The sequence below is a fragment of the Prionailurus viverrinus genome, chromosome A2, assembly GCF_022837055.1.
Source record: "Prionailurus viverrinus isolate Anna chromosome A2, UM_Priviv_1.0, whole genome shotgun sequence".
NCBI lineage: Eukaryota > Metazoa > Chordata > Mammalia > Carnivora > Felidae > Prionailurus > Prionailurus viverrinus.
This window is the reverse complement of record NC_062562.1, coordinates 77,131,288-77,159,014: the sequence shown is the minus strand read 5'-3', so window position 1 is coordinate 77,159,014 and position 27,727 is coordinate 77,131,288. Positions and strand designations below refer to the sequence as shown.

The following is a 27,727-nucleotide window of genomic DNA, read 5'->3' as shown; positions in this document are numbered from 1 at the left end:
AGGCTGGACAGCTAAGAAAAGGGTCTGATTCAGCAGCCTGGTATGGAGGAGATATAGCACACCCTTGTCCGTGCTCATGGGGGTCCACACCACAGTGGGGGCCCTGGACTGAAAGGTCATCCCCGATGAGCCATCAAGTGAGAGCTAATATTCAGTCTGCGCTGTATTTGCCAAGCCGTGTGCTCTGAGGTGAGGCTGCAAGCGTGAGGAGGGGGTGCCCTTCTCTAACTGGGGCCAAGCCACCCGACGGGCAGGACTCCTACAGGTGAGACCCTTTCCTTCTGCCATGACAGCCTCACCCCCGGCCACAGCGCCTCACCTCATTGCAAGATGGCCCAAAGGAATGAGCAGGATCACAGCTGCACGGGTCACACCCGGTCCCGCTGGCCAGCTGCCAGGTGTTGGGCGCACAGCGGTCACAGTTCTGCCCGACCACATTAGGGAGACACGAGCACTGACCGGTGGTTTTGTCACACTGGCAGTCAGAGCCGTTGCAGTGGTCCTGCACGGTGCCCAGGTAATTGCAGACACATTCTGTAAAGGAACAGTGGGATCAGATTTACTCACATGCATCAAGTTCCTACAATTCACAAAACACCCAGTGCGATGCAAAAGTTCGCTACCTTCTCATGGCTAAGATTTTCCCTCTCCAGATTTTGGCCTGGAGATGCAAACAAGTAAGGAAAGGAATGGAGGGATTAAAAACAAAAAACAAAACCAAAAAAAACCCCAAAACACTAAAAGTGCTGTTCTTTCGCAGTTCCTATGACGCAGACCTTTCCGACATATCCCAGGTGAATGGGCATCATGACACATTTTGCCTAACAGCGTTTCTGAAATACTCAGACTTAACAAGCTGCTGGCCAATCATTTGAAAATTGAGGGGGCGCCTGGGTGGCGCAGTCGGTTAAGCGTCCGACTTCAGCCAGGTCACGATCTCGCGGTCCGTGAGTTCGAGCCCCGCGTCGGGCTCTGGGCTGATGGCTCAGAGCCTGGAGCCTGTTTCCAATTCTGTGTCTCCCTCTCTCTCTGCCCCTCCCCCGTTCATGCTCTGTCTCTCTCTGTCCCAAAAATAAATAAACGTTGAAAATTGAGGATTTAACTGGAAATAACAAAAAGTCTGCTGTGGGACTTGAGATATCTAGTGATTTCAAATTCTTGGCAGGGAGCAGCAATAATGAATGTTGTCAGACAAAGCAGGTAGAAGCCCTCTAAGCTGGTGGGGGAATCCAGTCCCGATGGCCCTCGACATTCCACGCATGGTGGCGTCTACACTACGGGGCCCCGGGCTGTGCAGCAACAGCAGAGGAAGAAATGCTGGCTGATTCCTGATAAGAGAGGAAGGAGAGGTTCTGGAGACACTTCAGAGATGTCCCTTCCTTCCCCTTAAGCGGGAAGGCTCTCCCCATCAATGACACGAGGAAAGGTACAGACCCCAGTAGGTATTTAGGACCTAGGAGCCCCAGCCCATCGGCAAGTTCACGGGCAGAACATAAAATCAATACACTCTACTGGGTGGCACTTATCGTGGTGACACAGCTACACAGTTTTCTTTTCGGTTCCCTCCCTCAGGCACTGAGTTACATCTTGGGACTTCAGTCTTGCCAGAAAATGAGGATGTTAAAAAAAAAAAGTCAGTCTCATCTTTCTTTTGTCAGAGGAAAAACTCTAAAAGGGTTTTCCCAAACGAAACAAACACCTCAAGATGTCATTATCCCCCGATGATGAAGAAGAAGGCAGAAGTCCTTCTAAGCGGGCAAGATGAATCCGTATCTTACTTCGACAGTCCTGGCGGAGCGCATCCCCATAGTACCCGAGTCGGCAGAGCTGGCACTGGTCCCCTTCTGTGTGGTACAGGCACTTAAGGCACCTTCCGGTCTCCCTGTCACAGGCTTCCGGGTCTGTCGTGTCAATGTTGCCGTGACACTCGCAAGGCTGACAGGAGCCCCCCACGTCCGAGGGATTGCCAAAGAAGCCTGAGGCACAGTCGTCACATCTGGAGCCTGGTGACCAAGCACAACCCCTTCAGCTTGTTGATTGAAAAGTCCAGCCACCCCCCACCCCGCCGACATTCCTGCACCCCCCCAGGCAGTGCTGTGTTCCTCCCAGAGCCCGGGATGACCCCGTCTTTAGGAGGGACAAAATGCCAGGGGCAAGAAGAATTTTGTAGTCTGCAACATGGCAGCACCCTGGCTCAGAGGCCACACTGGGGACATGGCCAGTTGCAAGAGGTGTAACAGGACATTTCAGCTTCTCATTCCATAGGGTGGAGCCGATTTGGAGCTAAATCACCACCTAAGAGCGTAAAGCTTCACTGATCTTAACTCCTAATGCAAACATTACGTTAACGGAAAAAAATCACCACTCCTGCGTGAGCAACCTGCAAAATGGGGTGCCTCATGATGACCGATTTCCCTAAGGATTCCTGAAATCCTGACACGCGTGCCAATATTTCTCCACTAAGAATAAGCCCAACTAGTATCTGAAACTGTGGCATCAAGGGTGAAATGAAAGGGAGCTTATTTTCACAAGGAACTGTCCTCCTTGAGTGTTGACAGATCATGGTGGGTATAATAAACCACAAAGAACACATCTAGCTTTGACCAATTCCATTATCTGGGGGCCATCTGGGGATGGCAGTTGTCTTCCTTCCACCCTCTGTTTGGCCACTTCACCACTACCTTGAGACCCTTCTGCCAGGAGCTGGATAAGGGAGAGGAGAAGTAAAATGTAAGATAATCTTCCTACTGCGTAGTAAGGGAAAACTATTCCTAGGGATTCATTCATGGATTTAAGTGAACTTGCTATCCTGTTTTGTATTATAACATCATCACGGAGACTCGAGAATTCTCTTCTCCACATGCCCAACAGGAAAACAGCCTCTTTTGTGTTTCACCTTCCCTTCAGGTGTAACTAAGGATCGTAAAAATGAAACTCAATGGGCTCCCTCTTCATCTTTTTTCTTTACCAACAACCACACTCATAAATATGACACATCCTTTCCTCCAAAAGTCTGTACCTTACTTACCAACGTATCCGGGATTACAGACACAGGCAAGCTGTAAAGTAACAGGATCTTGATAGCAGCTATTGGCGAACTGGCGTCCACTGTCGGGACCATCTGGGCAAGGACAAGGGCGGCAGTGATCTCCTGACCCAATGATGGGATCGCCATAGTAACCGGCCAAGCACCTGCATCAGTCGCAGAGGAGAGAGGGCCATGAATCACAGTTGTAAGAAACCTGTCATAAGAAGGAGTCTTAGAAACTGTGTTCTCTGCTTGGGGAACGTTTACTCCCCATTCCTCATGTTTTGACTCGGAGAACTTTCCATTAGGGCGCTGGTTCTCCAACGGTAACACCAATAAGAATCCCTTGGAGGGCTTGCTAAAACGGTTTGCTAGCTCATCCCTTCATTTCTAACTCTGTAAGTTCCACGTGATGCTGATGCTGCTGGTCTGGGGATAACACCTGCAGGGTCACTGAAGTAGGACCCTAACTCACTTCCCCCTCCCCCCCCCCCCCCCCGCCCCCAGAAGAAGAGATACATCTCCTCACGTGACCCTATTGTCCTACCAGCTGCCTGCCTTCCAGAGCTTTCTGCCTTGCATTAAAGGGTCTGGAGAAGGGGGTGGGTGCAGGGTGGGAAGACAGCATGCGATCATCCGTCGATGCCCCGGAGGTGTGATGAATCAGTTAGCAAGTCCATGGTGGAATGTTCTTCAATCCAGCCTTTACCAGTAACAAAGCTGATAAGGATGCGCTCCAGCAGCAGGACTCTTGCCTCTTCCAGGTGGTTTCTTTTTTTTTTTTTTAGTTTAAAAAAAATTTTTTTTTTAACATTTATTCATTTTTGAGAGCACAAGTGGGGGAGTGGGAGAGGGACAGGGAGACACAGAATCCAAAGCAGGCTCCAGGCTTTGAGCTGTCAGCACAGAGCCCGATGCGGGGCTCGAGCTCACAGACTGCGAGATCATCACCTGAGCTGAAGTCGGACGCTTAACCGAGTGAGCCACCCAGGCGCCCGTCAGGTGGTTTCAAACAAGAGACGCACAAGGGATGTCATTTATCAACTCCCAACTTCTCTCCTTACAGATCAGGAATCCATGGAGCTTAAATGACTTGCAAGGCCTACACAGCCAGTTACTGATAAGCCAGGATCTGAATTCAGCCTCCTGACTTGTCTGAAGCAAGAATTCTTCTATGTGATGCTGCTTCTCTACGTGGGTGATTAATTGGGTTACTTTTTCACTTCCTGTAACGTAAAAGGTTGAAGGGACTTTGGAGATCATCTAACCCAACCTGGTTACGGTACTCGTTGATGGCGGGACACTCAGAGAGGTGAGCTAACTCCCCCAGGGTCATGGAGCAGGTTAGAAGCAGAGCTGAGCCTGGAACTCAGGTCTAAACATTGCCAATTCATTTTGTTTTCCATGGCTTGTTTTTGTTTTGCTCTTTTCCTTTTGAGACAGAAGTTTTTGTTTTTTTTTAATGGGGCAGAGGGAGGCAGATGAGGAAATACAAGGGAAAGCTGTTTAGTGGAAATTAACCTTCTATTTAATTAGACACAGACAGGATACAAGAACATGTTCCTGGATTATGTGCTGGGAAAGTCAGCAGAGGTGAAGCAATTTTGCATGACGGGCTCTGAAAAAGTTTTCTATGAGGCTTTTCTAGGTGAAATACATCCAACTACCTCATGATAGAAACTGAGTGTTCATTTCCTGCCTCTCCCACCACTTCCCCCCTTGGGAGTGAGCTGAACCAAGGGCTACTTCTTAAATTCACAGGATTGAAACTCTGATCTTCTTGGAATGAAGAAAAGAGAAAAGAGAAAAGCAAAGAAAAAAGAAAGATGAGAAGTTGGTTTACAGAATCCCAGATATTTTAATAAAGCTTTGTCATCTAAATGCAGGGCTAAAAATGTTCCCCCTCCCACACCCTTTCTCATTTTCCTAAAAGAAACAAAACGCTTTACAAATAAAACCCAAAACAGTCCCAAATATCAAGTAGGCTCTTCTCACAGATGCTTGTCCCACTACATTGCCCAGCATGCTGGATTTAACACCCGCAGGGCGGGTAACCACCTGTGTTCCCCACCCCACTCTCTTGTTCTTTTTACAGTTTTTTTTTTTTTAATTTTTAAAAATATTTTTTTATTTTTGAGACAGAGAGAGACAGAGCTTGAGCAGGGGAGGAGCAGAGAGAGAGGGAGACACAGAATGTGAAGCAGGCTCCAGGCTCTGAGCTGTCAGCACAGAGCCTGACGCGGGGCTCGAACTTACGGACTGTGAGATCATGACCTGAGCCGAAGTCGGACGCTTAACCAACTGAGCCACCCAGGCTCCCCTTTAAAGTTTATTTTTGAGTGAGAAAGAGAGAGAGAGAGAGAGAGAGAGAGAGAGAGAGAGAGAGACAGAGAGAGAGAGCGCAGGAGAGGGCAGAGAGAAGGGGAGAGAGAATCCTAAGCAGGCTCCACACTGTCAGCATAGAGCCTAAGGAGGGGCTTGATCCCACAAACCCCAAGATCATTACCTGAGCTGAAATCAAGTCAGACACTTAGCTGACTTATCCACCCAGGCCCCCCCTTGTCCTTTTGAATCTAAGTTTCTCATCTGTTGGTCTTTCTCAAACTTATTCTCCATCTTCCAAAGAACAAGAATGAAAAACTTAATGCAAAAAACCGACACCATCAATATATTAATTTCTTCCTTTCAAGACTTGTATAACTGTCTCCTTGTTATCTTCTTACAAGGCACTTTTGTACTTGGAAGGAGTAACTTTTATTTGAAGGAGTAGTTTACTGGAACCTCCAAATTCTTGACTACCAACCACTCTAGCACAGAGCCGGGAACCGTGTATTTGCGTCCAGGCACGTCTTTCCGCCATGAGTGAATCACGTATTCACTTTCCATGGACAATTTCTCTCTCATCCGATGAGCAATTTTCCCACTGACTGAAGCATTTGTTGCTATTTTAAAAACAAAAGTCCCAGATAGTGTGGATGGACGTTAAAAGACGGAAAATCTATTAAGGTAAAAGGTGAAGACTATTTACTCCAGAAAAATCAGGTTCTCATGGCACATCTGCCTTTATTTAGTGATGAACAGTGTAAACCAGCATGTGATTTTTCCACATGGATTATTTCTCATCTACCGAGCTTGGCTGTACTGTTAGTAGGGGTACGTTCTAGGTAGGTCCTCTTTTACTATACCCAGTGGGGTATGCTTTAGAGTCATAAAAATTACTCAATCCATTTGCTACCTGGAGAACAGGTATACCGATGCACATTTTCTACGGTCTCCCAGGACCTGTAGCTGCATAATGTGTTTCAAACCAAAAAGCCGTCTAAAATTTGATTAATCCTATTCGGATTTGGTTTCTACCTTGACCCAATTTAGGCATTAACATTTCAGAATTCGGGTCCTTGGCAAGAATCCGCTGAGACAGGATTTCCGTCCAGGTCTGTGCTGACCTCTAGGACGGCATCCCAGGAGGGCAGCTCACGTTGGTTTTGTTCTCTGCTGCCTCTGCAGTGCCAGCACAATGCCCAGCGCATAGAAGGAATCAACTACGGGCTAGCTAAAGGACTGAGTTCCTAGGAAATACTGAGGTGGTCAGAAATGAACCCTTCTGGAGTCTGCTGGAGCTTTTGCCTGGTGTTGGTCTAAGATGCTGTTTGCTCAGCCAAAAATGATCTCATTCTCTTTGCTTTCAAGAGGCCGGGAACCCTACACCCCAGCAATTGCACTACTAGGTATTTATCCAAAGGGTGCAAAAATGCTGATTTGAAGGGGCACATGCACCCCAATGTTTATAGCAGCGTATGGACAATAGCCAAAGTATGGAAACGGCGCAAATGTCCATCAACTGACGAATGGATAAAGATGTGGTACTTATATACAACGGAATACTAGTTGGCCATCAAAAAGAATGAAATCTTGCCATTCGCAATAATGTGGATGGATCTACAGTGTCGAAATAAGTTAGTCAGAGAAAAATAAACATATGCTTTCACTCATATGTGGAATTTAAGAAACACAACAGGTGAACGTATGGGAAGTGAAGCAAAACTAAGATAAAAACAGAGGGAGACAAACCATACGAGACTCTTGAATACAGAGAACAAAGTGGAGGCTGCTGGAGGGGAGGTCGGTAGGGCTATGGGCTAAATAGGTGATGTCCATTGAGGAAGGCACTTGTTGGGATGAGCACAGGGTGTTATATGTCAGTGATGAACCACTAAATTTCATTCCTGAAATCATTATTATACTACGTTAACTAACTCGGTTAAAAAAAAAAACTGCATTTGGGGTGCCTGGGTTCCAGCCCCGCGTCGGGCTCTGTGCTGACAGCTCAGAGCCTGGAGCCTGTTTCGGAATCTGTGTCTCCCTCTCTCTCTACCCCTCCACCACTTGCTCTCTCAAAAATGAACATTAAAAAACTTTTTTTAATAAAAATAAAAAAAGGGGATTTTGTGAAGTTTTGGATTACTAAAAATCTGCTGAGTTGATCACTCCAAAAATGCTCATGCAGCAATAATCTTAAATGTACATCCAGCAGTGGTTATAATTTCTGATGACGACACATTAATAAAAACTTGATGTGATTTGCATCATAAGATAACGTGAAATGTTAGACCTTCACGTTTATTCTTTTCTGGTTATACGTGTTCTAGACATCTATACTCCTCTAGAGATACTAAAAATTCAAATTAAAAAAAAAAGGGGCGCCTGGGTGGCTCAGTCGGTTAAGCGTCTGACTTCAGCTCAGGTCACGATCTAGCGGTCTGTGAGTTCGAGCCCCGCATTGGGCTCTGTGCTGACAGCTCGGAGCCTGGAGCCTGTTTCAGATTCTGTGTCTCCCTCTCTCTCTGACCCTCCCCCGTTCATGCTCTGTCTCTCCCTGTCTCAAAAATAAACATTAAAAAAAAAAAAAACCTAAAAAAAGAGGCAGTGAGCACGTACCTTTCACAGTTGTGCCCCGTGGTGTAGTCCTGGCAGCCTGAGCACGCCCCGGTGGCAGAGTCACAGTCGTCGGCATGGCCGTTACACTGGCAGGGCTGGCAGCTGGGGAAGCCCCAGTAGCCGGGCAAGCACCGGTCACACTGCCGAGCATACACCCCCTGGAAGCAGTGGCACTGGCCAGTGATGGGGTCGCAGAAAGCGTTGACGGACCCTTGCAGGTGGCACTCACAAGCTGAAGGGACAGGCGAGGGTGGAACCGCCTTGAGAAACTCCCTAAATGCAAACACACCCCCAAACAGAAGCACCCCCGTGCCCGGTTCAGAACGCTCGTGACTCAGGCGATGGGTTTTGCAGAGGGAAGCCCTGCCTTCCAAAGCCACAAAGCCCAGCTCGGTATTTCCCAGGTCATCTCAACGGATACGTGACAATTCTGATTAACGTACGTTTGCAGCCACTGGGGCCAAAGCCGAAGGTGCCCGGGGCACATCTGTCGCAGGTTCTTCCAACCACGTTGGGCCGGCATTGGCACTGGCCTCCATTGGGATCGCAGACGGAACTTAAGGAGCCCTGGGGGTCACATTCACAAGCTGCAGGGGAGAGAGAGGTCAGAACCTGAGACACGGAGCAGCCGACCCCAGGAGAGAGAGAGGAGCGTGGCATGGAGCGCCTGGGTGGCTCAGTCAGTTGAGCGTCCGACTTCGGCTCAGGTCATGATCTCGTGTTATGTGAGTTTGAGCCCGACGTCGGGCTCTGTGCTAAAGGCTCAGAGCCTGGCGCCTGCTTTGGGTTCTGTGTCTCCCTCTCTCTCTGCCCACCCCCCCACACTCTCTCTCTCTCAAAAATGAATAAACATTTTAAAACGTTATATATATTAAAAAAAAGCTGTGCATGTAGCCAGTCACACTGGCTGTGAACCGGACCACCCCTTTCCTTGGGCTTGCCCTGATCCTTCCCCTTCACCACCTTGGCTTATTCAGAATTCCCATTTCAAACAATGTCATCCCTATGATGAGCAGGCGGGAACCAACAGGAGACGGAGTTGGCAGATAAAAGCAGTTTTTCTCGGAAGGAGGTCATTAAGGTTTTTCTCCCCTTGCCTTCAAAGGTCAAATAAGCACAGGACCGCAGACAAAAGCCAGTGACCTTTGGGAGCGGTATGACCTTTCAGGGAGAAAAGCAAACTTCAGTAGTATGATGCTCCCTGATTCCATCCCAAGTCCCCGCCTGCCTACGGAAATGCAGTGTCCTTATGGCTTTGCCCCTCGTCACCGTGTGTATTTCCTATCGATTGCATCTATCACTAAAATAGTGGTGCTCTATCACTGAAATATTCCTTTGTTTTTTTTTTCTTTAAAATTTGTTTATTTATTTTGAGAGAGAGAGAGAGACACGGGAGGGGCAGAGAGAGCAGGAGAGAGAAAGAATCCCAAGCAGGCTCCACACCGTCAGCACAGAACCCGACGTGGGGCTCGAACTCACAAACCGGGAGACCCTGACCTGTGCCGAAACCAAGGGTCGAATGCTCAACCGACTGAGCCACCCAGGTGCCCCATCACTAAAATATTCTTTAAAAAAAAAAAAAAGAAAGAAAGAAAAAGAGAAAAGACAAATCACAGTTGAGACACTATTTCCTTTGTGCTTGCCACCTGCCTGCCACAGAACTGGAGGGCATGCCTTCCAACACACCTCACGGTGCCAAGTACTCCTACCTGTCAAGAAAGAGGGGTCGGGGATACCTACCCAGGCCTGTCTGGTGTAACAGGGCAGAAATGCTGAAGATTATGTTTCTGCACACGTCGGTCATTGGTGTTTTCACAACGCTTCTGCTGTTCTCCAGACATCTGTATCTCTGAAAGGTTTCCCAGGCACTGTTGGTGACCAACCCGTCCCCTGATCCTCCCACAGTGAAGATATCCAGTGATTTACAAAACGGCATGAGAACAAGCTGCGGAGAAAGAGGAACAGCAGAGCGTTCTTACTGTGGTGTCTGTGCCGTCAACTGAAACAAGCCAACACGTGAAAGCCCCAAATGCTTTTTTGACTCCGGCAACGAAAACACTCGGACTCATTCAATACAGTAAATACCTCTTCGCTCATAAATAGTCCTGCCAGAAAAAAATTTAGAGATACCTTAACAGAGCCTGATGGCTTTTGCAATGCCATTTTTAAGATACTTTTTATTTTCATCAACAATCAGCTTGAGTAAATCCTTTCCAGACGGCAGAGTTTTTATTAAAATCAACAGGCAGGGGCGCCTGGGTGGCTCAGTTGGTTGAGCATCAGACTCTTGATTTCAGCTCAGGTCATGATCCCAGGATCGTGGGATCAAGACGGGAGCTGGACTCTGTGCTGGGCGTGGAGCCTAGTTAAGATTCATTCATTCACTCTCTCTCTCTCTCTTTCTCTCCCCGCACCCCCACTCCTCCTCCCCTGCTCATGTGTGATCTTTCTCTCTCTCAAAAAAACAAACATAAAATAACATAAAATAAAATAAATAAGCAAAGTGGCATTGGAGGCAAGAAAGAATGACTGTACCTAAGCTCTCCATGTTACCCCTCCATCAAATCCTCTGGGGGAGCAGATGAACCCTCTCTGCCCAGCCTTTCCCCCATGACCTTCACGTCAGAAATGAGCTTCCACTTACAGAGTCGATAAGCGTGTAGGGACTCTCCAGGTCGCTGTCGGAGGACGTGTACTGAGGCAGCTCTAACCTCACCGTGTAATTCACACCCTTCTCAAAGCACACGGGGCGCGGAAGGACGACATACCTGTCCCAAAACGAGAGGGAAAAATAACAACAGAAAGTCAGCTTTTAAGCGTCCAATCCATCAGTCCATCAGTCGAAGATCTACATAGATCCTTGCCAAGGAAGAAAGGCAATTGCCCATGTTTGGCTGTGGCTCGGAAATGCTAACTGGACAACGCACAAGGCAAGATACCAGGAACAAAAAAAACAATTTGCATATTCATTCTCCTGAGCTGCAAACCAGTGTCACACTAACCTTGAGCCAGGCGATAAGGACACCACCTGGTTGTCATCATCGGGAATGGTATTACCGCATCGGCTGCTGGTTGGGATCTTTCCAGGTCGCTGCACCATGATGACAGCTTTTTCCCAGCGGTCGGGGAGCTAGAAGAAGCAGCAAGCCATCAAAGGAGCATCCACACTGGCCGCTGCTGCCTGTCTGTTTACAAAGACCTCTCCCAATCGGTCATTTGCCAAGTTTAAATGAAAAACACTTGCTTGCATTTCCTTTCCCTCTTTACCATTTCCTCTGCTCTTGTCTCAGCTCCAGCCCTAATCTCGTCTCACCAGGATGAGACACAGCCTCCCGACTCTCCCCGCCTTTCCCAATCCTCTTTCCAGCTGTGTCTGGAAACACAGCACAGATCAGGACAATCCCCTGCTCAAACCCCTATTAATATAGTGTCCAAGCCCATTTGCTGATCCCAGCATCCTTGCCAATCCTATGTCCTTATCTAGCTGCGTTTCCACACTGTCAAAGCTCTCCCCCTGGCCACACCGTTCCTCACTTCCTTTTATGTCCAAATTCCATCTCTGTTTTAAGGCCTAGAACCGATTCTTTATGGGACGTGTTGGCACCTGCTGGCACAGCTGGGCCACTGTGAGCCTCTCTGTCTTCCAGGACTGTCTGCCTCTCTGCTCTTGCACCTTCCACTTTCAGCCTTTTATTAAAGGTGGGGTATGCATCCAAGCCTGGGCTACGCAGGCTGTGACGTCAAGGAGGGGGTCTCACACATCACCACCTCAGGTGTCAGCAAGGCTGAACGCCTAATGATGAATCACTAAAAGTTTGCGAAGCTTAATTCGAGAAAAATGTACATTCACACTTCCTCAGGGGTATGAAGTCAGAGGGGTTCCTCTATGCTAATGCAACCTCCACATGTCACAAAAACCGTGTCCATTAGAAGAAGAGATTTCTACCACCCTCGATAGTCCACAGAAGGTTTACCTGTGGCTCATAGCGAATTAAGATGTCATACTCCATGGAATATGGTATGTTGTCAATGAAAAACTCCAAATAAGCCCCTTCAGGCACTCGGACGAAGCCGGCTCCCGTCCAGGAAGGAATCCGGTCTTGAACGTACTGCCGCTCCACGATGCTGACCCCCTGCGGACAAGGCGGGCAGTAGTTATGCTTTACTTGAAATGGAATTCAAATAAATACGACAGTTAAAGAAATCTGAAGTCACCCAAAGGTCCAAACCATAGGCATTACACCTATCTCTTGCAGTCATGTTTTTCGGTAGAGTGTGTAAGTTTTTGACATATAAAGAGGAATCGGTTTCCCTTTGGTTTTGTGGTTGAGGTAGTCTTGGAACCCTGGAGATGAGGCTCCAAGGGCCTGGAAGACACCTTCTATGGTATAACCAGGAATGAGCCTAAAGGAAGGAGGGGGAATGTCCCAAATGCTTTCATAAGCAAGCCGAGGAGTGACGAGCCATTTCCCAGATTTTCTACAAGGCTCATCCAGTATCCAGTGGATGTATTTGCCTTTTTCACTGGCATTCGTTTCAAGCTCCAGGTACAAGCGAAGAAACTTCATACCATCACAAGGGCTCACCACAGAGGAGTTCATTCTGATGGTCACTGAGACTAAAAATCGATCAGTTTCTGTTACCCCAAGCACCCATCTGAGTTTGTTCACAGGATCACGTAGAACCACTGTGATCAGTTGCCTCCAAAGTCCTTCATTTTCTCTATGCAGAGGCATTCAGCTCTCCCTCCAACAGTTGGAACCTGTGTTACCCCGCCCTCGGATCTGCTCTGGGCTTGTGACTTCTGACCAAGAGAATTTGAGAAAGGGACCTCTGAAACTTCTAAGCCCAGCCTTTGAGAGACCTGGCAGTGTCTCTTTCCTCCTCTTTGACGCCATACCCCATGTAATAAGTCTCATGGTCTTGAATCCACCATGCTGTGAGGAAGCTCAAGGCAGCTTCTTGGGGGTGGGGTCATGTGGAAAAAAAAGCCCAGCTAGCCTACAGCTGTTCTGGCCACCCCAGCTGAAGTGCCAGATGTACATTGTAAGCCACTGAATTTTGGGATGGCTAATGACAGCAACAGAAAGCAAAGTCTTCGAGTATTTGCTATACTAGATCAACAAGAACTTTGGAGCATAAGTAGAGGAGTGGACCAATGAAAAACAACTACTCACCCCTCCCCACCAAAAAACCCACCAGAAGCATTATTAATGATGTTCCAAAGTCTCTGTGAGTTACAGATTTACTTGGCTTGAAACAGGACTGTGCTTGGAGTTCCTGGGTGGCTCAGTCAGTTAAGCATCTGACTCTTGGTTTTGGCTCAGGTCATGATCTCATGGTTCGTGGATTCAAGCCCCGCCTCGGGCTCTATGCTGACAGTGTGGAGCATGTTTTGGATTCTCTTTCTCTCTGCCCCTCCCCTGCTCGTGCCCGTCCCCCACCCCCAAAATAAATCAATAAGCTTAAAAATAAATAGAACTGCTCCCAAGAAGGCATGGTCCTGATCCCACCACTGACAAGAGCTGTAAAAATACTTTTTATACGGACTTCTTATGAACTGTGCATATGCCATTACTGCTCCCCAAGCATGGCTTTTCCCATCTGCCCAGCACCCTCCTACTTACGGGCCCAAAGTTGGCTTCTTCTGCTTCGTAGATGTAGTGATCCAAGGTGGTGAAGTAGTAACCAGACTCCACTTCGTTGCACTGACGCCCGATGACGTGTGGTCGGCACGCGCACTGGCCCGATTCAGGGGAACAGCTGCAAAGGGGGGCAAAGCCAAGTCAGCTGTGCCACCCCATCTGCAGATGAACCCACCAGACACGTGTCTACATTTCCCACTAACATCAAATGGGTGAAATGTTCAGGTAGCGTTTACTTATTTCCTTCAGAAAGTAAGTATGTGCAAAAAAAAAAAAACAAAAAACAAAAAAACCACTGCCTACGAATTAATTGCAAACTCTGGAGCTCAGGCTCCTCCTGAGCTGGTTCTTTTGGTTTTTCATCTTGCTCGCCTTTCTTCACTGTGCTCCATTCACACCTTATTGAGGTTTTCTGTAGGTATCACCAATGTGTTTGCTTGGTATCTTGTATCTTCTGCCTGATTTCTCTTTCCTGGGCCTCAGACACAAATATCCGACTCCCAGAAGGATGGTTCCAACTTAGCTGTCCCAGAGGCTAATGACAGATCACAAAGGGCAACACTCCATCCCTCCCCTGTCCTCTACTGGGGAGAGGACACCACCAGCCACGAGGTCAACCAAGTCAGAAACCTAGAAGCTCTTCTCTCAAGTCTTTCATAACTAAGGAGGAGCCCAATTATGTGATTTCTTGGTCTAGGATCTTGCGCTTTGTCTCGCTCTTTGCACCGGCTGGGCTATGCCTTTCTGCGCTCTCTCACTCACGGTAAAATCGGTCTTCCCATCAGTGTTCTTGTTGCCAGTCTTCCAACTTCCCAAGCTAAACCACCACCACCCGCAAAGCTGCCCAAATGACCTTCCTAAGATGCACTGACCACATCACTTCCTGCTGGCCCTTCCATAGCCTGGCCCTTGTCTTTCCAGCCCCACCGCTCCCCTTGCTTCTCCAACCATATGAAAGATTTCTGCAACGCACAGGGTGATTCATGACCCCTTCTCTTGGCTTATGTTGTTCCGGTAGCCGAGAATACCCTCGTGTCTTATCCACCCAGCAGAGAGCCACCTATTTTTCAAAGATTCAGCTCACAAAGGACTCCTGCTGTCACATCTCCTGACCATCACTCTCCACCCCAGAGAATGAACCACCTTCTCCTTCCTGCCACCACCTCCCTGCGGGAGAAACGATGTAGTCACAACACGTACAACAAAGCGTGTCACGTAGTAACTGGTCATTAAAGCAAGAACCGGTCTTCAAATCCTACCTGCCTTTCCAAGCCCAGTTCGTCTCTGTCATGGCATCTGCTTTGGTCCCCCGCTATTCTCACATGGTGCTTTCTCTACCTGCACCATCAAGACAGTTATCACTTTCTCTCTTGACACTTTCTCTCTAGATCCGTCTGAGCCTCTACCAGATGGCAGATTGCTTAAAAGGCAGAACCATGCCTCCTTCACCTCGGTCACGCCCCTGTCCCCCTCCTGGGACCTGGCGCAACCCTCTGCACACCGATCACACTCAAACACTGGTTGAACAAACAGAATGAGTAGGGATAGGCATTCTGAATACAAAATATGAACAAATAAAATAGATTTAATGTAAATGATAGAATTTTTTTTTTTTTTGAGAGAGAGAGAAATAAAGTGCAAGCCGGGGAGAGGGCCAAAGAGAGAGGGAGAGAGAAAGAATCCCAAGCAGGCTCCACACTCAGCGTGGAGCATGACACAGGCTTACTCCCCTGACCCTAGGAAATCAAGAGTCAGACACTCAACTAACCGAGCCACACAGGCACCCCAAACTTTTTTTTTTTTTTAATTTGACATGTTGTTTCAAATAAAGCCCTCTGGATAGACTAGAACATATTCGGTTTGTTCTCAGGCTATGTCTCTTTTCTCTTGTGCACAAGGTAAAACCAAATTATAGGTGGCCATTTTTTACTTTGTTGAAGTCAAGATGGGGTTTGGAATTGTTACTTTAAACCCACTCCCAGAGTTCAAATTTTTTCCTCATCCCAAAGTTCATTTTATTTAATTTTTTAAATGATTATTTTGGAGAGAAAGTGCATGCGTGCAAGTGGGGGAGGGGAAGAGAGAGCGACAGACAGCCAGCCAGAATCCTAAGCAGGTTCCGCGCTGTCATCACAGAGCCGGATGCGGGACCTGATGCCACCAACCATGAGATCGTGACCTGGGTTGCTATCAAGTCGAATGCTCAACCGACTGAGCCACTAGGTGCCTCCCAAAGTGCATTTTAAACCAAGTACCTAAGGCAAGTTACAACTCATGGGAAGACGGAATGCTTCCAGGCTTATTACCAATGTCCCCAACGGCCCTGCCATGGTCCCCCCCCAAAGCCTTCTTCCTGCAGATCACGTGAATGGCTTCTAACCCAGAGGCATGAGTACTTAACCTCCTGTAGCCAATTCCCAGAGGAGGAATGCTTGCTGTAGTTGGGACCTAGCCATCTTCTGGCACAGTCCACCAACAGAGTCATTTTCAAAAACTTAGGCATCGGGCATTACGTCATACGGACAAGAGAAAATCCTTCCTTCCTGAGGGAACGAATGTGTAAAACAGGAACCGCCAAAGAAGAAAACAACTCGATTCCTCACCTGCCATCACCAGAGAACAAGCAAATGACGGTGAAGGATAAAGACGAGCAGACGCAGGATTCCTAATTCTGAAGACGAAACCACTCACGAGAACCCGGTCACATGGAAGGAGTTCCCGTAACATCTGCCCTGGCGATCACGTGCCTCTGTGCCCACAGACGTGAAGCGTGGTCTCCGACAGGCCTGGCTCCACTTGGACACTTACTCTTCTAGTGAATGCGTTCCTGTGGCTCCACCTGCCTCTATGCACCTAAGTTCTGGCCCTCGTTCAGCTCTGCTCGACTCGTCCATTTCCAGCCACGAAGGGGACGCTCCCACGGCCATTCCGCTGTCATCTCTAACTCACCTCGTCACCTCTCACACTGACTTACCCTCAGCTCTGCTCTTACTGCCACATTTAAAATTCTTCTGACTTGGGGCGAGACATGACCTTCCTTGTCCTTCATCCTCGATATCCAAGTCTTATTTCGAGAGGTCTTTCAGCTCAGAAGTGTCATCTTGCTGTCACTGCCACAACCACCGTCCAGCGTGTCATCGTGCCATACCTGTCCCTCTAGCAGCCTCCCACAACTCCTGATGCCTCTGCCTGGCTTCCAGCAGCCTCCACAACCATACTCTGAAGACCACTGCTACTCCTTCTGGTGGCCACCCTTTGTTTTCCGGCGAGCCACACCCCTCACCTTCTTTCACAAGTACTTACGGAGCCAATACTGGCCCTGGTGTCAACACCCTCACATTTTCGCCCGCTGTCACTTTTCCTCTGAATCCATCTATACCTCCTTGGTGAGGCTATTATTTCTGAAGGATATGGGGAAGGAAAAATGGGAGGAAAATAGTTCTTGCCCTGAAGAACTACCAGTCGAACTGGGGGGTGGGGATAAACAGTAAAGCAAGGGACCACTGCAGCAAAGCAAAATGCACTGAGTACCTACACAGAGCTACAGTGAAGATATAGGCTGCAGAGGAAGCCACCCTTCACCTGGTTGGGAGACTGAGGAGCGTCATGGAAGCCATGCTCTGAAGGTGGCAGGGGATCCTGACAGGCAAAGAGAGGACAGGAATGACAGGCTGAAAGAGGGGGAATGTGAATGGAGACGGTCACGGTCAGACCAGGTCTTAAGCATATGTTACACGCACTCTATCTCCGGACCTTTGCCTGTCTTCCCCCTCCCAGCTGGAAGGTCCTCCTGCCCACCCGTCACACCTTCCAAACCTCTCTCAGCTTTCCAAAATGAAGCTCAAATCCTACCTCCTCCATAGTGAGACAAAAGATTACATGTAATCATCCTTCTTGTGTTCAAGTAAAAACCCTATCAGGCAGAAATGGTACACTTGACCCCCGTACCACCAAATTTCCCTATAACTAGATACAGATTCCATTTGCTGGATCAGTAAGGTAGAATAATGATGGATGACAAAATAAGTCAGCCCCTGTGGCAGGCAGAAATAACGCCCCCCCCCCCCCAAGAATAATAACTGATCATTATCCCCCAAATCCGCTCATAGGTGATTTCATATGGCACCAAGGGGGTTGCCGATGTGACTGAGGTTAAGGATCTTGAGAAGGGGAGATTATCCAGAGTTGTTGAATCTAATCACATGATTTCTTAAAAGTGGAAAAGACAGGCAGAGAAGTGGGTCAGAGAGATGGGACTTGAGGAGGATCTGACCCACCGTTGTTGGCTTTGAAGATGGGAGTTGTGAGTCAAGGGATGTGGACAGCCTCGAGGAGCTGGAAATGGCCCCTAGCTGACAGCCAGCAGGGTATCAGGAATCTCCTCCTATAGCTGAAACAAACTGAATTCTGCCAACAACTCCAATGAGCAGGAAACAGATTCTCCCCTAGGGCCTTCAGACATAAACACAGCCCTACCAACATCTTGATTTTATTCCAGAAAGGCTGGCCGTGTCTGACATACAGAACTGTAAGATAATAAACTTATGTTGTCTTAGGCCACGAAGTTGCAGTAATTTACGACGCCAGCAAAAGAAGACTAATACAAGACCAATTTTTTTTTCCCAGTGGCTAAAGGCCTAGATTATTAAAAACAGATTTCCCATAAATGTAGAAATTAGCCACTTGTTTACAAAAATTCTACTGGAAGGGAAATTCTATTTCATTTAAATAGCGATGAGCAGAGACAATACTGTTTAGTTTCAACTTTTCTCTATTACTAAGAAATTAGGCACAAAAAAGGGGAAAACATCATCATTCATAAGAACCACCACTGTATTCAACCCTGGTATCTCTTCCATAATTCTGATTCCACACTGATCAGCAGTCAGCAGTCCAGGGTCCAGCAGTCCAGGCCTTCTCTCCCAGCCTCCTAACCAATGAGGATAGTTTCTTAAATGTGTTCTATAATCTCTTTACATCCAGCCACCACAGCAATTAACAACTGGTGAGATACCATTATCACTCAATACACGGGCGAAAACACGGATTAACTTCTGCTCTGGTTTCAAAGTATAATGAATTTCAGCTCCTCACGTATTGGGCATCTACAAGGCCCCTGATGCTGAGTATGGAGAAAGATGAGAAAACAAACAAGACACAATCCTTTGTGTGGTGCCTGGGTGCCTCAGTTGGTTAAGCGTCCAACTCTTGATTTTGGCTCAGGTCATGATCTCATGGTTCAGGAGATTGAGCCCATGGGGCTCGGCATTGAGTGTGGAGCCTGCTTGAGATCCTCACTCTCCCTCTCTCTCTCTGCCCCTCCCCCACTCGCACATGCACACTCTCACTCTCTCTCTCAAAAAAAAAAAAGACCCAATCTCTGTCTAGAGACCTTTAAAATACAAATAGCGATGACACGGAGCAGAATTCACTAAGTGCTAAAAGCAATACAGAAGTAATGTGTTGTTGAAACATCCAAGGAAGGTTGGGGTCGTCAGTTCAGAAAGCAGAAATCTTCAAAAGAGTGGTGGGCTTCAAGCCAGACACCAAAGCTCTAAATTTAACTGAGGCAATACATTTTAAAGGATGCTATAAAATCGTTTCTATTTTTCAATGTTTTCCAACACTTGCAAGTAGCATTTACCTAGCAACCATTCCTATTTATTAAAGCAGGTTATTTACTAGGCAAAGCTTCGTTAGCCTGGCTTAAGCCACATTGCTTAAAATGGGTCTTCTCTAAAATATTCCACAATTCAGATTACCTGTCAACGTGATCGACCTGGATTGTTAAAATTTTATTCCCCACAAAAAAAACCATTTGACTCATTACACAAAACATTTTTCCACTTGACATGGTTTTCACGTTTAATTCTGCTCCTGGCCAAAGTACCTGAGGAACGTTTGGGGTCACAACCAGAGACTGCCTGTCCAAAAGAGGGCATAATTTGTTTTTATCTCATAAATATCTTCTGTTTCTCAAATTCTTTTTCTTGATCAACGTTTATTCCATTACCTACCATGTACCTATGGCAGAGCAAAGGAATATTACCAGGTAGAAGATATTTATGCATGGTTGCAATAAAACAATCACCCAGCAAGTATCTCTCCTCAGTGCCCACTATGCACCAAGCATTCTTCTAGCAGAATTGGTGTCTCACAAGACTTAATTGGATCTTCCATCACTGTATGGGGCTCCTAGAGAAAGTCCTCATGGGGGCAAACTTCGAAAAGGATCGCTACGAAACACTGCAGAGTCACAGAGGTAGAGAAATATTTAAAGGTTCTTATTTTTGGGGTGCCTGGGTGGCTCAGTCAGTGAAACATCCGACTTTGGCTCAGGTCATGATCTCAAAGTTCGTGAGTTCGAGCCCTGCATTGGGCTCTGTGCTGACAGCTCAGAGCCTGCAGCCTGCTTTAGATTCTGTGTCTCCCTCTCTCTCTGCCCTTCCCCCACTGACACTCAGTCTCTCTCGCTCCCTCTCTCAAAAATAAAACATTAAAAAAAAAAGGCTCTTATTTTTTTCATCAGTGATGCCAAAAAAATAGGGTATCTCATCAATCATGCTAGGAAGATCAAATTACCTGCTTTAAAATCTTCCCTAAATTTTTTTACTTCATAAACTCTCTTGATTAGAGTGTCTGAGTTCTATAAATTCTTGCAGGAGAGACAAGGAACAGGCCAGGGGCCATGTGTGGGCAGTTTAAAGACAGGAAATGTGTGTGCAATAGAGAAACAGAGGAAGGGAGTGTAAGTAACAGAAACCATTTAGGGTAAAGGCACATAGGACACTCTTGAATTCATGACATCATTTGGAGAACAATGTAGGCCACTTTCATCTAATCAAGAAGGATTTTAGGAATGATGACAGCTTTGAATTGAGCAATCAATTACTAAAGGAATCAGCAGGTGTTCTGGGAGCCACAAAGGAGAGTCGGAGACGTGATTCCAGAAGCAGACTAGCAGTTTTTCTTCCCTGCTTTTATGGAACTGTCCTTGCTTCCTCCCCTCTGGAGGTTTTCTAAGAACAGAAATTCACACTGGAGTCCCAGAGGCTACATGCTGTACTGAGTTTACTGCAGCGTCTGGAATGGAACCAACCCAAATGCAGAGGCCAAACAGAACATGTTCTTGCTGCCTAAAATCCCATTCCTTCCCAGCAGACTACGACGGTGTTGGGAAACAGTCTTGTAAGACAGTCAGTTTGGGGAGTACACGGAGCTTGCTTGATGACTTCAGCTTTCTCTCTCAGGGGAGATTCAGGCCACAAGGAAACATCTGCCTATCCCCTTAGACGCCACTTAACACCGTCTCTACCAGATGTTCTTAGTCCGACCCACTTACAGAGGCCAAAACTCTCTTTGACTCAAAGGTGGTTCATTTAACTCCTACAAATCTACATCTTGCCAAATGTGTACAGGGATTAATTTTTGGTAGAGCTTGCACCTCATCTGTTCAAGGGATACCAACGTGTCTTGATAACTAAAAATGATTGCATGCAGTTTTCGTTAATAGACTTAGAGGTTGGAAAAAAAACTAAAACCAGAAAAGAAGAAGAAAATGAAAAGATTCTTAACACAAATCAAAACGGGAGTTCTTTGGGGCCCCTGGGTGGCTCAGTCAGTTAAGCATCTGACTTCCGCTCAGGTCAGGATCTCATGATCCATGAGTTCGAGCCCCACATTGGGCTCTGTACTGACAGCTCGGGGCCTGGAGCCTGCTTCGGATTCTGTGTCTCCCTCTCTCTCTGCCCTTCCCCTGCTCGTGCTCTGTCTCTCTCGCTTCCAAAAATAAACATTAAAAAAATTTTTTAATGGGAGTTCATTTTCTGTGTTGTTTTTTTTTTTAATTAATTTTTTACAGTAGGCTCCATACCCAACATGGGGCTCAAATTCACGACCCTGAGATCAGGAGTCACACATTCTACCAACAGAGCCAGCCAAGTGCCCCTCACTTTCCATCTTTTAGGTTGGTGAAAAAGGAGTATACCAACTGCTGGTGGGGCTGGGGAAAAATCTGCTTTTGTAACCAGGTGGCTGGAAAAATATTAGCACAATCTGGAGAATAATCTAACAATCTCTATAAAAATAAAAAACGCACATGTACTTGACTTAGCCGTTCCATTGCTGGGAACCTCATCTATACAAAACAAAAACAAAAACAAAAACAAAAACAGGAAATAAGTTGTGGCAATTTCCCCTGACAGAATACCAAGAAGAAAAGAAGAGGTAGATGAATGCATGCTGTTAAAAAGAAAGAGGCACATGGATACATGTTGATATGTATTTTTTTTAATCTAACATGTTATTTAAAAAGAAATGAGAGGTGCACCAAAAACCAACTGATACTTAGGAATAAACCTAACCAAAGAGGTGAAAAATCTATACACTGAAAACTATAGAAAGCTTATGAAAGAAATTGAAGAAAACACACACACACAAAATGGAAAAATATTCCATGCTCCTGGATTGGAAGAACAAATGTGAAAAATGTCGATACTATGCAAAGCAATCTACATATTCAACGCAACACCTATCAAAGTAACACCAGCTTTCTTCACAGAGCTAGAAGAACCAATCCTAAAATTTGTAGGGAACTAAGAAGAAACGAAAGGATGACAAGATATTGTCATTTTTAAAAGGTATTCTGAGCTCTATTATTAGTTTCTCGACTATGAGAAACTCCTAACAGTGGCACTTGCAGCCGCGGATGGGGGGTGGGGGAGGGGAAGGGCAGGATATCTGCCTTAGCTGTTGGAATGTTTTTCTTTTAAACGATGGGCATACATTGTTTCCAAAATTTTAAAAACACTGTAAAGTACAAAACTAACCACAACATTATTAAAAGCCAAGAAACAGAAACGTACTTGAGGGCTTCAAAGCTAACTTGGGACAACCAATCTTTGCAAACACTAAGACCCCAGGTCAAAGCGATGGCCGGCCCCTCATAGTCAAGGGGAAAGCACTTCGCCTCCTTTAGAGACACCGAGCATCCCACGGCTCCTAGAGGTCAGGAGGGCTTACTGAGGGGACTGAGCACCAGAGCGAAAGTGTAGCTTCACTCACCTGTTGTTTAAAGCCCCTCCAAGGTCACAGTCACAAGGTCGACATCCATCCAAATCATTGCTCAAGCCCCAGTGCTCCGGCTACAGAATAAAAGATTTAACATCGAAAGGTGGGTTCCCATAATTACACAATAGACTCAACAAGGAACAAGTTATGGCGTGTCTGGGTTGATCCACCAAATGCACTTTTGTACCGTGAAAGCACAAAGCCTACAAGGGGAAGGAATATAAACATTCTGAATTCAAGAAACCCAAGCTGCAGGTTGCTGGGGCCATCATCATGTAACGCCAGATCAGAACAGCTGCTTTTCCAAGCCAACAGCCTTTGTCCAGTTATTAATATGAGCAAGCAGCTAAGAGGCCAATCTTGTTCATTAGAAGTACTCTGGCAGTAAGAGACTTTTGGCAACTACTTGGCAGGCCTTTAAATTTTCCATAAGTTCAGCCTGTCAAAAACCTCATAAGCAAAGCTCTTCAAGGATTTATCTGTGTCCAAATGGCATAAAGCAAGTATTTTCACATCTGAAAGGGGAGGAAATCACTGAATCCTGAGAGCACTGGAGATGGAAATAAAAAGAAATGGAACAGAATCCATGTAGGGGAGAAGAGCTCTCTGCACCTTAATAAATACCTATTTCCTAATGAACACATAAAAACCAGGTCCATTGATTTAAATTAGACTTCCAGAAATTTACTTTAAGCATCTGGATATAGGCAAATGTGCCTATAGGTCATAAACATAATTTGGGATCAGTGGAACCCCTCTCACAAATTATAAAGGGATTCATAACAACGTTATAAAACACGGAATAATTTAAAAAATTACTCTCAGAATTACTCTACCCAGAATCACCACAGTGAACTTTCTAGGGTATTTCCTTCCAGATTTTGTTTTTCTTGATGAATTTTTTTCCTACACAGTCAAGGTACTACTCACATCCTATATATGTATTTTTTAATACCAGCATAAGCATTTCCTCACGTTACTGTCAGTTTCAATGGCGGCTGAATATCATACTGTATACAAACCCCCAAATTTAGTTTACTATTTTCCCCACCGTTGCTTCCGTGGTTTTGGGCTATGATTAGTACAAGAGGCAATGAGTCTTCTGGCGAATACATTTCTGTCCAATTTTCTGCTCATTTCATTAGGAAAGATTCCCAGAAGGGGGATTACCGGGTCAAAGGGTACGTGCATTTCTACAGGCTACTGATAACATATTTCTAAAATGCTTTCTTTGCCAAGTATGAACTACTGTGCATTTCCATCAGCAGCTTAGAGGACCAGCCCCTCATTATGTCCTATTAGTTAGCATCCCCATTTTTAAAAACTTGTTAGTTCTGTCTATAAAAATGGGATGTCGCTGTGGTTTTTATAATTCTAACAGCGACAGTGAATATCTTGTTAAAATCAATTCATTGGCAATTCTTCTGTGAATGGCTTGTGTCTTTTAACATTTATATATAAGGGTGATTGATGGTAGGGTCTGCAATAGCGAAAGGCATTCTCCACTAAAACCTGCCACCTTCACGAACTCCTCATCCCATGTAATCAGGATTTACCTACCAGACACTGGTCACAATGCTGTCCTGTCACCAGACGCTTACAGTAGCAGTAACCAGTCTCAGAATCACAAGGATTCCCACCAGGAATCGTTCCCAGAGGATTGCAGGCACAAGCTTAATTAAAGATAAAATAAAGCAAAGAAACACAAACCAAGTGAGTGCCCAGAGGTGGTCTGGATTTAGAACTGCAAAGTCAAACGGGAACAGCGTCCACGAGAACACCCCAACTTTTTCACAAATGCGCTTACATTTACAACCAAATGGATCTTCAGCACTTAAGCCGTAGAAGCCCTCTTTGCAGAGTTCACAATGTTCTCCTTCCACGTGTAATTTACACCGACACTGGCCGGCAATGAGGCCAGCAGAAAAATCGGTGTAACTGTCACAGATTCCCCCATTCTGAGATCCAGCTGGGTCACAGGTACATCCTAAGAAGAACAAAAAGCACCAGGTAATAATGTGAGTGTTTGTATAAACACACGTTCCCGTCGGCCCCTTGGAAGGTCACAGAAATAGACTAAAGAAGACAGGGTGCCAGGCAGCTTCTGCTGCTAGCATCCTATGTAGCAGTTAAAATAAAGCGGAGTCTCATGCTCACACCAGGAGTCCCGAGAGGATGGTGGTCCCCAGCCTATTCAAACTGAAAGGTGACTGGGGCGTCTGGGTGGCTCAGCTGATTACGTGTCCAACTTCAGCTCAGGTTATGATTTGACAGCTCGCGAGTTCAAGCCCCGCACTGGGCTCTGTGCTGACAGCTCAGAGCCTGGAGCCTGCTTCAGATTCTGTGTCTCCCTCTCTCTCTCTCTCTGCCCCTCCCCTGCTCACGCTCTGTCCCTCTCTCTCAAAAATGAATAAACATTAAAAAAAAAGTCAAATTGAAAGAGGACGGAAAACGTCATGAAATTCCCCCACATACGTTCACAGAGGTGAGGGTCTCGGACGTCTCTCTCCGGGTGCTGGAAGTAAAACGGCTTGCACTGTTCACAGTTGCGTCCCATGGTGTTGTGCTGACAGTCATCACACACCCCTCCGCTGACATTGCCGGTGGCCAAGTACACAGCCATGTCAAAGTGGCACGAGCTCGAATGTTCATTGCAGTTACACTCTGTGTGACAAGGCCAATGTCAAGAAAAGCCTTTTTTAGATCTACTTACCAATGGACGAGGGAGTGCCAGGAAGAAACTCATTTTGGAAAGCAGGGATGAAGTTTCAGGCAGCTAACACTTAGGGGCCCGTGGAAAAGGACATGTCCGCCTGACATCATGCTGGAAGCCTTCCAAGGGTAAGCTTTATGAAATAACTGAACAATCTGCCCGTTTTGGAAGAGAACAGGCTATGAAGCAAAGAGTGGAAAACTTGGGGGAAAGGATTGCCCCTGGTAGCCACGATGTGGAGGGCGCCTCTGGGTGCCACTCAGGGTGGGAACACACCCCTCCAGAGGACCTTCTAGGCAATACTTCTGGGAAAGCCTGGCTGGGCCACCAGCTCTGGGGAGTGTGGTGTCAAGGTGATGCTCTTCCTTCCCATTCCCACCACCTCACCCAACCAGGCTCTTCAGTGAGAATTAAGGTCTGTGCAACAGCCATCTGGCCAGCCTTCTGACCCTCTGCTGGCCCACTGGGCAGCTCCCTTGGTCCAACCCAGCTTTCACATCATCTCACTCTCTGCTCTGTGACCCACATGGACTCCTCTGTCTTCTCACAACGAAGCCTAACTTGGCTTGGCCCTCACAGGGCTCTACACTCTGGCCTCATCGTCTCTCTCCTGCAACGCAACCTCCCATACAGAGGGGCTGTGAGGTATCCACCGACGGACGCTGGGTGCCTAGCAGGGACGTGCCCTTGACACACCTGTTGAATTAAACGTCGGAATCATCTCCCAGGGCAGACTCGGTGTTGGTCCTAAGAAGAACGTCCTTGGGGCTTTAGGCTTTGTGCGGTTCTCCTTATCTGAACTCCTTCCCGCCTCCTCCTCCCTCTCTCCCTCCCCCCTCCCCCCACCTCCCTTTCTTCTTCTTACCTCAACAATCTCAGCTATCATCAAAGGGTTGTACTTAATAACAATCCTTGACCACTCCAGCCCTCACTGGTTTCTGAACTTCTAGAACAGGCCTCAGTGGGGGAAGGGGCAGGCACTGGAATCACTGGGGGGAGCAGGGAGGTGTTTCAAACTACACGTCTGTCCAGAGAATGCCACCGGGCTGGCCAGCTGGCCGGACGTATGCCATGGGCTGCAGCCAGAGTGGCACAGAGACAGGGCCAACAACTCTTACACCTTAGTGATCTACCGTGCCGTATTTTTCTCTCATTTTTCTCTCGCGCTCCTCTTGCCTTTGAGACAGGTACAGTGTCAGGGACAACATCTCCAACTTCTAAGTCTACCAAGCCCCTGGCTACTGCTCTGAATGCTAATGTATTGATTGAACTGAGTGGATATTGGTTTCCTAAGAGTATCTGGGTGACGCTGGCAAAAGGGTACTAACTTTTCTTCCTTTTGCAAAAATCACGTACTCTTATAGTAGCTCTAATCAGAAAATGGGTCCTGGGGTCTGGACGTCCCTCTGACAGAGACTTACTTTTACAGGCATTGCTGTTTCGACCTTCAGCGGGTCTCCAAGGTAAATCGTGGTAGAAATCCATGCACAGTTCACAGTTTAAGCCCTTGGTATTATGCCTGCACATGCAGTGCCCATGAACCTTGAAAGTTACACAAACAGGAAAGAGCAAAGTTAGAGATGCAACCTGATGGCCAGGTTTTCTCCACAATCAGTGGAAGCGATAAACCCCTTTCCTACTAATCCGCATCTCTAGCTCAGCGCAATGAAGATTTGTTTTAATTCTGTCCCTCCCTGAAGGGAGTTCTGTCTTTTTGGTGGCTTGAACTTCCATCTCTAGGAACAGTTCCTATTATATAATGGATACTCAATAAATATGTGACTGAAGTAGGGATCAAAGAACCCAGATGAACAAAATCGGTCACTTAAAAATTAGAAAAAACAAAAAACAAAAAACAAAAAACAAAAAAAGCCCCACAAAACACAAAAACTAGGTACTTAAGAGTTAAAAAAAAATCTATGTCAAAAAGAAACTTATTGTAAGAGAAATCAACAAAAGTTATAATGCAGAACTAAATGTATGCATACCACTGGAAACCAACTCACATTACTGCAAATTTTACCACTAAGTCACAGAACAGAATGGGTTTTTCTGCTTCTTTTGTTTTGTTTTTGACTTCAGGCAAAGCACTTCATTTTTTTTCCCAACCGAAATGAGATTCAAAATATTAATCATTTGCCACATTCACATTTGCTTTTTTTCTTTAAGAAAGGAAATCTAAAATCTTGGGGGGGAAAATATAAATTATTTTGCTTTGTGAAGGGCCTAGGATGCACTCTTTTGCACCGTGTCTCTGGCAAGATATGCCTAAGCCCCTGAGGCACGTAAATGATAAATTCTTTCAGTCTACCAAATATGCATGTACTTAGGCAC

At 46.5% G+C, this 27,727-nt stretch overlaps 1 protein-coding gene across 1 annotated transcript in view; it reads right to left on the bottom strand.

Annotated features, from left to right (window-relative positions):
- LAMB1 (laminin subunit beta 1) overlaps positions 1-27,727 on the bottom strand; it is a 75,643-nt gene that overhangs the window by 27,391 nt on the left and 20,525 nt on the right. The window contains exons 8-22 of the mRNA XM_047832471.1: positions 26,815-26,935; positions 25,156-25,344; positions 24,488-24,667; positions 24,241-24,353; positions 22,675-22,754; positions 13,594-13,729; positions 11,941-12,099; positions 10,969-11,096; positions 10,611-10,734; positions 9,707-9,911; positions 8,410-8,553; positions 7,967-8,198; positions 3,029-3,192; positions 1,779-2,003; positions 320-534 (exon numbers count right to left, since the gene is read on the bottom strand). Of these exons, the coding sequence (XP_047688427.1) occupies positions 320-534; positions 1,779-2,003; positions 3,029-3,192; positions 7,967-8,198; positions 8,410-8,553; positions 9,707-9,911; positions 10,611-10,734; positions 10,969-11,096; positions 11,941-12,099; positions 13,594-13,729; positions 22,675-22,754; positions 24,241-24,353; positions 24,488-24,667; positions 25,156-25,344; positions 26,815-26,935 (2,415 nt within the window). The remainder of the gene's footprint in view (positions 1-319; positions 535-1,778; positions 2,004-3,028; positions 3,193-7,966; positions 8,199-8,409; positions 8,554-9,706; positions 9,912-10,610; positions 10,735-10,968; positions 11,097-11,940; positions 12,100-13,593; positions 13,730-22,674; positions 22,755-24,240; positions 24,354-24,487; positions 24,668-25,155; positions 25,345-26,814; positions 26,936-27,727) is intronic.